The following is a 12,384-nucleotide window of genomic DNA, read 5'->3' as shown; positions in this document are numbered from 1 at the left end:
CATTACTGCCATTTTTTGCTTTGTGCTCTTTGCATGGTTAGATTTCAGCTTGTAGAATTCTGAAGAGAACAAGTTCGCTTGTGGTAATGGTGTTTTTACAGCTAACTTGCCTTTTTTTTCCCCATTTGTTGTGTGCTTAAGGAACATTGTCAGTGCTGTCACCTGTATCTCAAGTAGTGTTTTATCATGGCTAGTCTGTGCTCGCTTTGAGTTGCAACATGCAACATAGGTCCTTCTTTTTTCTTCAGTTCTGGGTTTGATTTTTTGACCATGTGCAAAGCAGTCCCTTTTTTTTTTTTTTTTTTTTTTTTCCCCAGAAACTGCACTCATTTCTTTTTGTTCCATTTATTTTTCTTTGGGCATTGCTTTCTAGGTTGCTTCTTATTGGAAGCAGCCAGTTGGACAGGCTGTGGCTTGGTTGCCAGGAGATGTCTACCATCTACATCATTTGTCTAGCAAAAGTCTTTCTTCCTAGCAGTACTTCAGGAAACTTTGCTCTCCTGTATGACACCACAGAATCGGTTGTCTTCCTCAGTTTGTTATGTTAATCATTCCATTTTTAGTCTAAAGACCACGATACCTGCTTTCCAACAGCAAGGCCTTTATAAATGGCGTTTTGGAAAGAGCATGAATTCTCAGGATTCAGCATGTTGGAAGATGTCTAGTTTCTCTTTTATCCTTCTTTCATCTGTGAGATTCCTCTTGTTTTGTTTTGTTTTAAATCTCCTTTCGCATCTACACTGTCTTTTATACAGGAGATCTAACACCAATTGTTTTCTGCAGCAAACAAACAATGCATTGAATCTTTAGCTGCTGGCAGTGCACATCTCTTATCAGTCCTTGGCTTTCTGAATGCCTTTATCTGGAAGTGGGACTCAGGTTTATTTTCATTGGAGATTGAGTGTGTTACCACCTGGGAGAAAGTCTGACAATTTTTACTTGGATTTTTAACTATGTAACTTGGTAGAACAAATAATTCATTTCAAGATGACTCAATGGAGTCCATTAGGAAAAACTTTAAAAGCACTAATTAGAATGTCAAAGTTCAGCTTTTCCTGCAATCAAATTTTGAGGTATTTGATTAAGTAGCTACTGCCTTGTTCATTGAGTCTCAGTGTTGGCTTAGCACAAATATTTACTGACTTGGCAGTCCACCCAATGGGGTAACTCAGCCAGTTTTGCCTTGTTGCCCACAGATTGATTTTATTCAAGCTAATCCCTGAAGTTAAACCCCAGGGAGTGCTATTTCTTATGCCTCGAGTTTCTTTAGAGGGGGAATAGCATACCTGTCTGTAATTGTCAGAGAGTGGTATCTGTTCGTGTAGGTACCAAAAAAGACTAGCCCTGTTTTGAAAACAAATGCAAGACTTCTAGACCTCTGATAGTCCATCTCTACTACTTGGTAATTTGAATAGATGGGAATCGAGGTGCTTACTGCTTTGAGATGCACAGCTCCAGTAAAAATTCTCCTCACAGTTCTGGGAAGAGTAGAGCAATATAAAGCTCTGCGACTTCCACGCAAAGAAATGCAAATTCTCATTCAGCAACCTACACTTGTTGACTTTAAGCATGTTCAGCTAATCCATGCCTCTGAGCGGTGATTTGTGTGCCAGTTTTGTCTGCTGTTTCAGTGCTGTTCTGATTGCTGCCTCTAACTGCTACTAAATTAGACCTGTTTTTCTAGTTATTACAGGAATTGTGCACAGTTTTTAATGTAGACTTGCCATGTCGTGTGAAGTCTTCCCAGCTGGGAATCATTAGCAATAAACAGACGCACACCAGCGCCATAGTGAAGCCACAGTCAAGCTCCTGCTCCTACATCTGCCAGCACTGCCTTGTCCACCTTGGAGATATTGGTGAGTCTTTAAAGCAAGAAGAGGTGGGACATTGAGTTCTGTCTCTGTGTTTAACTTTCGCAGCAAGGAATCTGTGCCAGTGTGCTCCAAATTAGTAGCTGGTGGTGTACTTGGCTGTTGCAGGGGAAAGCAACACTGTTAGATATTTTTTTTTATGTTACACTTTAATGCATGGAGACATTCAAGGGTAGCTTTGTAGTGATGAGGTAGGATCTTGTATCCTAGCATACTGACTGCTTAGTCCATGCTGTAGCTGGTGGGAGCAGTGAACTGTTGAAACTGGTAACTATTAGAAAAACTTGTTGCAGCAGGCTGGCATGCTTTTCCATTTCAGAACATTACTTTTAAATCTCTTGTATACGAAGAAGATGGTTAGCAATCCAACCTTTTGTAAATGAGGTTTTGATTTCGACATTGAATTTGACAGACAAATTCCTTTGAATAGAACTAAATGTTGTAAGAAGTTCTGTTTTTAGAGGAATCTGCAATTGTTTATGTAATGATCTAAAAGTAGATGTAGTTGCTGGTTGTGCAGGTAAGTATAAAAAATACACTTGTAGCTCCTTAGATGTGTTGCTGTTGGCACAACATCTTTCTAAAATAAAAAATGATAAGCCATGACAACCGAACCTGAGGTAAAAGGATGTCTTTAAAAAATTTAACTTGTTGAATCTTCTTGCTGTTTGGCATAGTTGTAAGTGCTGATACTCATTTCTAAAATGGTAATAAAACACTCTTGGGGTAAACTGGATTGTATTAAAGTAAGTGCAGGAAGATTGCTTTTGTTTGGTCTCAATTTGTTGGGTTTTTTGTTTCTTTAGCTCGATATAGGAATCAGACAAGCCAGGCAGAGTCTTACTACAGACATGCAGCTCAGCTTGTCCCTTCTAATGGTGAGTTGGGGATACTGATTAGTTTCATAATTTGAAAGGAAGATTTGAAGTGTCTGCCTTGTGTAGTCGTTGGAAAGAGCTGTACAAGAAAAGCCTAATCCATCAGTAAATCATTTAGATAATAGCTGTCTGCCTGATCTGTGTCAATTTTCTTTTTTGTGAGTATTTAATAACATGGCTTCACTCAGGCTTTTACTGCTGCATTGTGCTGAATTAGTCATTCAATTTTTTAGCTATATCTTAACTATTCTTCGTGTTATAATAAAAAATTTTACACTTCAGGCAAAAAATATGAACTGTTGATATTTAATTTGTTTCATGAAGTAAAACTGGATTAGGTCTTACCTAATTATAGGATAATAAATATCTTGGTGGTAGAAGCCTAGTTTGAAAGTATCTTATTTTTACGAGAAGCTTGCTGAGTGTTTGTTGTCTAATTTTGAAAGATGTAGTTTAAAAAAAAAATAAATCTATACCACAAATTTCAAAGCTTTCTCTTTTGAATAATACTGATAATTAGGCTGGAGGAAAAGGGTGAGCAGACTAATCTGAATCTTGTCTCTTAAAAATTTTAGGACTTTTTACTCCCTTTTAAAGTGACCAGACTTGAACTCAAATCTAAACCACTTCACTTGACACTTGTTGGACAACTTGTCTTTTCTCTCCTTCAGGTCAGCCTTATAATCAGTTGGCTATTCTAGCTTCTTCCAAAGGAGACCACTTGACCACAATTTTCTACTACTGCAGAAGCATTGCTGTGAAATTTCCTTTCCCAGCTGCATCCACTAACCTACAAAAAGCACTTTCTAAAGCACTGGAAAGGTGAGGCTAAGCATGATGTATTTATATTCAGATAGGATGGCGGAGATTGCCTCCCTTGCCAGAACTTAGTTGTATTTGGTAGTGGAAACTGAAGTCCCTTGACATCCCTTTCCAGTCAGAGCACTGTTATGCATGCATGGAACAAAGGAATTCTGTGTCTGGGATGCTTTTAGTGCGAGTAGGGAGTGCAGGACAAAAGCATGTTGTGCCACCATGAAAAAGCAGCCTTGCATGGACGTTGCTCCTTCTTGAACTTCACAGAGAAAGCTTGTAATGTTATATGCAGCTCTGTTTAATTCCATAGACTGAAGCCAGGTGTTTTTTTTTCTGACTGTAGTCGTGATGAGGTGAAGACTCGATGGAGTGTGTCTGACTTCATCAAGGCATTTATTAAATTCCATGGCCATGTGTACCTGAGTAAGAGCTTGGAGAAGCTGAGCCCTCTTCGAGAAAAGCTGGAAGAACAGTTCAAGGTTAGTTCTACGAGTATTAATTAGTATATTGAAGAGAATATTTTTAGTGGCAGAGTTCTGAAATTACAGTCCAATAATAACATTTTCACGCGCTAAAGCAAGTGGAGCTCAAGTAGCCATTTATGGGAGGCTTGCATCACGGTTAATAATGGATAGTTCTGTTGACTTCTGCAAAATATTAGGATTTTTTTCCCATTCGATACGTGGCGTGGTGTTGTGTAAATCAGTGAACGCAACTGATTCTCTGCTCCTTAACCTGGATGATTCTTGGATACCTCTGAAATGTACCTGCTTAATCTGGAAAGTCTTGGCTCAGTTGCCTGAAGAGTTTTGAATGCTTCATTTTTGGATGGCATACCGTCACTCCCACTGGTTAATAAGATTGCTTTTAATCTTCCTCAGACAACTGGCCTCTCTTGTCAGTGGCTTGTCTTTGAAAGTACAACCTTAATTTGTGTGTAGACCAGGACTATTCAGAACATGTTTCCTCTGGAAAATCCAGGAGTACCTATTAATTATGCAGACAGCTCATTAAGCTGAACAATACAGCAAAGACTGAAACAGAGGGAACTTTTAAAGGTATGAGTGCAAGGTAGTACAGCTTCAAAGTGGACATGTAGTATTATCTGTTATGTGCCTTCTGGAAACATCTTCACTAGTAGAAAATGAACAGCATGGATGAGTTCAATAGAGCAAATGGAGTAGATGTTTTTCAGAATGAAAAAAAGGGAGTGGGTCTTGGCAACTTAAAGAAATACGAATGATCTTCACAGTGTCAGTTTACGTTGCACTGTGCATTAAAAATGCTAGGTCCAAACAGTCGTTGAAATAAAAGCAGGGCTGGACTCGTATGAGCTTTGAATGTGAGCTGCTTAAGTGCTAAGAGTTTTTCAAAACTAAGTAATTGTATCTCTCTTTGTGTTGTTGACTGTTGAGCAACTTCTGCTTTTTCCACAATGCTTATAATCAATAACTACAAGCGTTGCTCAGGCTTGTGACTCAGGCCTTACTTTTTTAATTGATCCACAGTGTTAAAATAGAGTTAATTGAGCCCTATTTTATTGCTTGGATGACTTCTGTTTACATCATGCAACACTTAATTCACTAGAGAGCAACTCTTCTGACTCAGATGAGTTGAATGTGGATGTGAAGTTGCTCAGATGGTGGATAACTACTGATTTGTGTGGCTGATGTTAATTGTGAATTTGGAAAGCAGTTGTAGGGGCAGGAGTGTTCAGCCAGGCCCATGGTTCTGCTCCTGCCAGCACCAGTGGTTTGAATTGCCAACTGGCAATGCTTCCTGCCTTTAACTAACAACCAAGGTTGCATACAGAACTGACACTTTTTCTGATGCTTACACTGGTTAAACAGTTTGCCTGCCTGACTGTTGTCTGAACAGAACAGATTGGTTGTGATTTAGGATATATATATATATATATTTTTTCCACTTAGTACTCCAAAAAACCATTTGTTTCTTCTCCTGCTCTGAGAAAGGTGTTCTACAGCATACTTACTGAAATGCAGTTGTAAATAGCTTGTGCTATTTCAGGCAACCACGGCACTCTACGACACATGAAGTTAGATGTGGAATTAGTCTTTAATACGTAATCACTCAGTGGTTAAGTTTTCCTGTTGTCTTTATTTTTAAATGTTGCCCTATCACTGACATTTCTTGGAAAGGCTGAGAAGTACAGCGGGCACGCGTGCTCCTGCAGTTCTTGCATTGCAGGTGCTGTAATTGCACATGACAGCCACACTTTTTCTGGAAGAGAACCACTCCTAAGGGCTTTTTGATTTGTTACCTCTGTGAGCAAAAACCTTGGGTTTAACAGCAGGCATCTGCCTGTGTCCTGCTGGGAGTGCCTTGTGCTGCACTATTAGTGATGACCTGAAAAAATGTAGAACGAGTGTTGCCTTAAGGGCAGAAACATTAGTCCAGCAGTGCACTAGCAACTACTAATCCTTTCAGGGGGGTGTGCTTTACCATATAAAAATGCACATTTTATATGTGTGTCTCTGTTGCAGAGGTTGTTATTTCAAAAGGCCTTCAATTCTCAGCAGTTGGTACATATTACTGTTATCAATCTGTTTCAACTGCATCACCTGCGAGATTTCAGCAGTGAAACAGAGCAGCACAGTTACAGCCAGGATGAGCAGCTCTGCTGGACACAGCTACTGGCTCTCTTCAGTGAGTATGGAAACTGTTCTTTGTATTTCTTTTGTACATAGCATCCATTAGTCATTTGCTGTCAGATGGAGGAAAGTTAAGGGAGGGTGGTCATGCAGGGTCATTCATGTCTAGTGCTGCTGGTAAATGCTGGACTGTTTTCTATTTTGCTAGGACTGAGGATGACCTGGTGCTGACAGACTAGGTCTCAGCTCTTCTGTGCCTTTGATATGTTATGTAGAAGTGCAGGGAATTTTTGACTTTTGAATTTTTGAGTGCTTAACTTGATAAGGCTTAGGCTCGGCTTACAAAACCCCTCCAGGTTCCAGCCTGAAGTTCATTGTAAAAGCACCATGGTCATTTTTATCTGGTACTGTTTCTAAGCCTGTGTGCTCTAACAACTGCCTACCTGCAGAGCTAGCTCCATGAATTTGTATGTGTGCTGAGATGGGAAAGTGAATAAAATGTGGATAGATGGTTGAGAGCTGACCACTTACAATATGCAAACAAGTATTTTTCTGGTCTGATTGTAATGGGGCTCTCACTGAATTTTATTGACTTATCAAAAGAATTTGCATTTTATTTACAGGAGAGGAGGGGAAAAAACATTCTTCATGGTAGAAAACTACATATAGGGTGGGGGAAGAGTTCTGATCTGCTGTTGAATTTAAGATGAAGTAATTGGGCTGCTGAAAGAACTAGCTCCTTAGAAGTATGCTTTTATGATAGGGATTTATTTGATGAGATCATTTGACCAGTTTGAAAGTGTTATTCTTGCACTATTTTTTTTTTTTCCCTTTTCTCTCTTTTCAGTGTCCTTTCTTGGAGTTCTGTGCAAGTGCCCTTTACAAAATGACTACCAGGAGGACTCTGGGGCTGCATATCCTCTTCCAGCAGTGAAGGTTTCAATGGACTGGCTGAAACTTAGGCCCAGTGTTTTCCAGGAGGCAGTAGTAGATGAAAGACGGTAGTGAGTGTTAATCTTTCTTTTGATACATTTAATTGTGTAAGGTCATAATGACTGATGATATACAGATTGGTAGGAAAACTGATCCTAGACATTGTCGTTACATCCTCTATGATTTTTGTCATCTGAAAAATGTGCTTACAGTGTTCATAAAACATCAGTGACACTTGTGATACATGAGCAATTTCGGTGTTTTAGTTGGCTTTAAATTGGCTTCAGGGTTGCTTGTAAGTTTTAAAAATTAAGATCAGAAGATTCTGCTTTATAATATTTAACTTGAGCATAACTGAGTGTACCATTAGTCAGGTCTGTTGTAATGATTTCTCAGATTTATTGAGGTAGATGGCAGGAAAATACTTGCCTTAATTTCATGCAGTAAGTCATTGGCTTGGCCAGAGCTGGAATCCAGATTTTTTTTTTTGGCTCATGATCGTGGAAATAAATTGGTTTTGGTAGAGAAGGTCTTGAAATGTCAGCACAGACATTACTGTTCTGGACTCTTGCTGGTTTTTCACTTCTGCTTCTAATCTCATAAACATTCTTAAATAGTTGAAAACTAACCAACTTGTTTATAGTCTGTGAACTTTCCATGAATTATAGCAGTTCAGTAAAGTGTTTCTGATCTAGTAAATGTTTCTTCAGACTGGAGCAGTTACTGACACAGTTGGATGAGTATTTTTCCTAGGATTGCCACTGGAAGGAAAACAGCATGAAAGCAGCTTGCTTAGCTGCCTTAACCCTACTCCAGACTGAAGGAACATCTGAAATAGGAGAGGCACTTACCTGGAAAGGCAGATGAACCTGTAGACAAGAACTTGAGACAAAAACCAATATATCAGCATTAACCTGTGCACTTTGGAAATGAATTTTTCAATCCACATTGCTTCTAGATTTTTTTTACATGACTACATCGTTCCAATTTAGAGATCTCTTATTATGAAATCTCTTTTTTTCTTTCAAATCTGTAGTGAAAAGCTGGCATGTACTGTACACTACAGCAGGCTTGTGCTCTCTCTTTTTTCCCTCTTTTTTTTTTTTTTGGTCAGTTACAGGAAGGAATTATTGCTTATTTTAGCATACAAAAGCAGTGTGCAACATAATGCAACCATGTAGCTGAGCCAGGCTTTCAGATGCCTGCCGCGTTCTTCAGTCCAGGTGCTGGCTGGTGGCTGAAAGCCTGGCTGTGGCTGAAGGAGGACAAATATTCATTTCACTCTTAGCAAAATAGGCAACTTCTTAAAATAGTTTGCCTGCTGCTTTCATGGCCATGATGCCTATTGCTAAAGCCAAAGAAGGTGCCTACACTTTAGATTGGAGCTTTCTTTTAAAAAAAAAAAAAAAAAAGTAATAAATAAGGCAACCTGTTGGTAGTAGTTAAATGCTAAGCAGCTATGCAGTGATTGTTGTGATTCTTAAATTATTTGCTCCAAGACCTTTGCAAGCAATTTCCAGTCCTAGCTTGTACCAGTATTGCTGGGGCAAGCTTGGGTTACTGCCAGCTAACCCCCATTTTTCATCTCTATTACTTCTGACCTTCTTACCTTTCTGGTATCTGTTTCAGTGCAGCAGAGCTTTGCTAATGTCAGTAGAACAGCAGGTGTACCTCAATAACGTTTTGTGTCCAAACTGATTCATTTACCATCTTCTGAGAGTAGGCAGCTTTGAACTGGAAAACATGGATTATAAACAAGTTCAGATCCCTCTGAACTTTTGCTCATGCAATGTTTTTGTGTGGTTAAATTCATAGCCAGCTTCCTGAGTTGTTTGCTCATGAGCATGATACTGCAAAAGTCTGGCTTATTGGGTAGCCTTAGGCTGGCTTTTTGCAAATACCAAGTACTTCAAGACAGTGATCTTTTCCCTGGCACTTGAGGAAAAACCTTTGATTGGAAATCAGAGAATTAATTAATTAAACACTGTAACAGTGTAATAGATTTCAATATTTTTCTAATAAGGTGAATAACTTCCACGTTTTGTGGTTTTCACTTGTCTGCCTTCTGATTTGCAGCATATGGCCCTGGCTGATTTCTCTTCTAAACAGCTTCCATCCTCATGAAGAAGATCTATCCAATAATAATGGTAAGAGTCCTTCTGTTCTATGCTTTAACAAACTAACAAAAAAAAAAAAACAAACAGGAAACAATATGGCCTTTTTCTGATGTGGGAAATTGCAGTTGGAAGGTAAAAGCTGAACAAGTTGTCTTCTATATGAATGCATATAAACACTTGGCAAATGCTACTTTCTCTTGCTCAGCTGACTATGCTTTATTCTATCTCCTCGGGTTGCAGGGTGGACTAGTACAGTCAAGCACATTAGCAGGAGGCTTCACTGTGTATAGTGACCTTGCTGAGGTGTCTTTTTACTATTCTGTACTAAATGCATTAATGCTTTCCTTATCTTGTTTACTGTCTATTCACCAGCAACCCCCCTTCCAGAAGAATTTGAGTTGCAAGGATTCTTGGCTCTGAGACCCTCATTCAGGTGGGTGACAGCTGAAGGCAACTGCTCTTTTTAGTGTTGCTACTTTGGTAGACATTGACCTGTTCCCTATAGTATCTTATTCATGAACGCATGCTACTGTTGGAATAGATAACATAGGACTCCAGTCTCCATTCTGAAGAGGAAAATAGATTCTGTGCCAGTCTACAGTGAAGCTCTGAGGAAAGTTACAAGCTTACAGAATTGCTTATGACTTTTTCTTCTGCAATCTTCAGGCTACTAAACTGAGAGGGGAAAAAAATAAGAAATGAGGAAAAGAATTTTTTTTTCAAATAAAATATGTTTTTACTGGTTTTTACTGCTTTTAACTGTGTCCTGTGACTAATGTCATGCTCCAAGAAAAAGCATCTTTATTAAAGAGAATTGGATCTGTAACTTGGATGTCTGTAACTGTCATGTTTTGAGTAGGATCTGGTGAAATACCAGAAATTATGATGAAGTAATACCGACTAATTGTATTTCTGAAGGAATGTGGTTTTGCTGAGGGGAGCAGTGTAATTAATATTATATCCTCTCCTATTTCAATGCTAGGAACTTGGATTTTTCCAAAGGCCACCAGGCAATTACAGGAGATAAAGAAGGGCAGCAGCGTCGGATACGGCAACAGCGACTGATCTTCACAGGCAAATGGATTGCTGATAACCAGCCCAGGTAATCACTTAAATACTTAAAAACTAAAATAAACTTTAAAATAGCTTTAAGTAGCAAATAGTTGTTTTCAGTTGCTACTGTATGCTTGGGTAGTACAAGTGACAGAGGTGAACTTGTTTTTCTCATTATTTTGAAGAGCAATTTGATATAAGGTGTACACATTTCACTGATGCTGAAGGACTGGCAGCACTAATAACGTGTGCTGTGAGTTAGCACGCTGTTTCATGAGCTAGTTCTGATAGGAATCATTTGTAGTGAAGTATCATGTTTGATAAGGCCTTTATAGTGGTACTGAAGCACAGCTGAGATGAGAGGAAGAGTGCTAATGTGTGAAGTTGCCATATGAAAACCTATTTGGTTATGCTTTTCAATTCCTCTGTCTTTTTCAGGCTGATTCAGTGTGAAAATGAGGTAGGAAAGCTGTTGTTCTTGACGGAAATCCCAGAATTAATACTAGAAGACCCTAGTGAAGCCAAAGAGAGCCTTGCCTTGCAAGAAACGTCTATTGCAGAGCCACTATCCACAGATGGGAGCCCTGGACTCAAATCAGTTCTGTCATCTGGCAGAAGTTTAAACAACTGTGACTCAGGAGAAAAACCAATGGTCACGTTTAAAGAAAATATTAAGCCACGGGAAATGAACAGAGAGCAGGGGAGAATCTATCCTCCTAAAGATGTGGGTAGGGAAAGACGGGACTATAGCAAAGGAATAGTAGCCAATAAGAATGATGGAAAGAAGGATAACAACAAAAGGAAGAATGAAACAAAGAAATGCGGCGTGGATAAGATACAGGAAGCAGGAAAGCAGAATGTGGCAGTTCAGGTAAGCCTTGAGATCAAAGGGATACTGTATCTTAGGCAGTGTGATGTTTGAGTGAGGGCCATCACTGCTTGCATGGAGTACTGTAGAGCTGAGGTCTCTCTGGGTTCTGCAGATACCCGTAATGCACAAAGAAACGTGTCTACCTTGGAGACCAGATGTGTTACTGATCTATGGATTTCTGCCCTTTTCCTTGATGCTGTCTCAATTCTGGGGGGAGGAAAAGGTAGGGAGCAGTGAAAGGTGACATTTCACACGTTGATGTTTTTAAAAAGCAAGGATTTACAGCTGTTGTTCCACAAATTGGTTGGGTTAACAGGACAGCTTGTATGACCAGGTCCTAGTCACTCTTCCCAACTGTATTCTGCTGTGAAGGAACTGGGTGGTACTTTGCATTTTCAGTTCAGTTGCTTGTGCACATTTAATAAATTGAGTGCGTCACTGTACTGCATGTGAAGTCAGGTAGACCTCCTTGAAAGTAAGAAAGGCCGCACAGCTTTTAGACTGCAATTAGACTGCTCAGATCCTTGTTCAGAATTGTTGGTTGTCACATCAGTGGCTCTTTTCTACTTGTATTTTTCAAAGGTGTGGTTTTTTTCCTGCACTTACGTGAGCACAGTGTACAAAAAATGGTCACCTCTTAAGCAGATAATGAATCTGCTGTTCTGGCTTCCATAGGGCTGTAGTAAATAGGGACAGTGATGGGGACGTGCTGTTATTTCCCTAGAGAAACTGTGTGAGTTCTTCATCATTCTTACAAGCACAAATCATTTTGTTATGTGCTTATCTCCCTTGCCACTGTGTAAGCCTACTACTTCCTAGATCATCTCTGCAGAATAACCTGTCTTCCCCTCTGCAACTGCTCTGAGGGCCTTGTTAGCAAGATTTTGTTTTCCCTAGGCTGGATAAACCAGCTTTTTGAGTCTTTCTAGCCATGCATTGGTAGGACCCTTGAATCATTCTTGTTATCCTCTTGATTATTTCTTGTTAGGCATCATCTTTATGAGCTGGAAGGTCTGCACTTGGCAGCATTTGGTAGTTTTTGGCAAGGCCTTTGCAGGTGTGAAGGGGAGTAGCTTGCAGAAGCCATGTGGCAGTTGCTTGTGAGTCACTCAGCAAGAGACTGGTACCTGAAAAACAGCTTAGGTGAGGTAGAATAACAGGAATTTTATTTATTGAACACGTCTGGAATGTGGTTGCAGGCCTGAGCATAACTCCCAGTTTCAGTGTTTGTGC

General features: G+C 39.6%; 1 protein-coding gene across 2 annotated transcripts in view; it reads left to right on the top strand.

Moving 5' to 3' along the window:
- SMG7 (SMG7 nonsense mediated mRNA decay factor) overlaps positions 1 to 12,384 on the top strand; it is a 46,068-nt gene that overhangs the window by 18,958 nt on the left and 14,726 nt on the right. For both annotated transcript variants that reach the window (XM_085231128.1, XM_085231129.1), the window contains exons 5-14: positions 1,685 to 1,856; positions 2,678 to 2,749; positions 3,421 to 3,571; positions 3,909 to 4,044; positions 6,070 to 6,232; positions 7,025 to 7,181; positions 9,187 to 9,257; positions 9,600 to 9,660; positions 10,210 to 10,329; positions 10,719 to 11,151. In XM_085231128.1, coding sequence (XP_085087254.1) covers positions 1,685 to 1,856; positions 2,678 to 2,749; positions 3,421 to 3,571; positions 3,909 to 4,044; positions 6,070 to 6,232; positions 7,025 to 7,181; positions 9,187 to 9,257; positions 9,600 to 9,660; positions 10,210 to 10,329; positions 10,719 to 11,151 — 1,536 coding nt within the window. The remainder of the gene's footprint in view (positions 1 to 1,684; positions 1,857 to 2,677; positions 2,750 to 3,420; positions 3,572 to 3,908; positions 4,045 to 6,069; positions 6,233 to 7,024; positions 7,182 to 9,186; positions 9,258 to 9,599; positions 9,661 to 10,209; positions 10,330 to 10,718; positions 11,152 to 12,384) is intronic.

Source organism: Meleagris gallopavo, chromosome 10 (assembly GCF_905368555.1).
Source record: "Meleagris gallopavo chromosome 10, MGAL_WU_HG_1.1, whole genome shotgun sequence".
Taxonomy (NCBI): domain Eukaryota; kingdom Metazoa; phylum Chordata; class Aves; order Galliformes; family Phasianidae; genus Meleagris; species Meleagris gallopavo.
The sequence above is the reverse complement of the archived record's forward strand: the minus strand, read 5'-3'. Positions and strand labels throughout refer to the sequence as shown.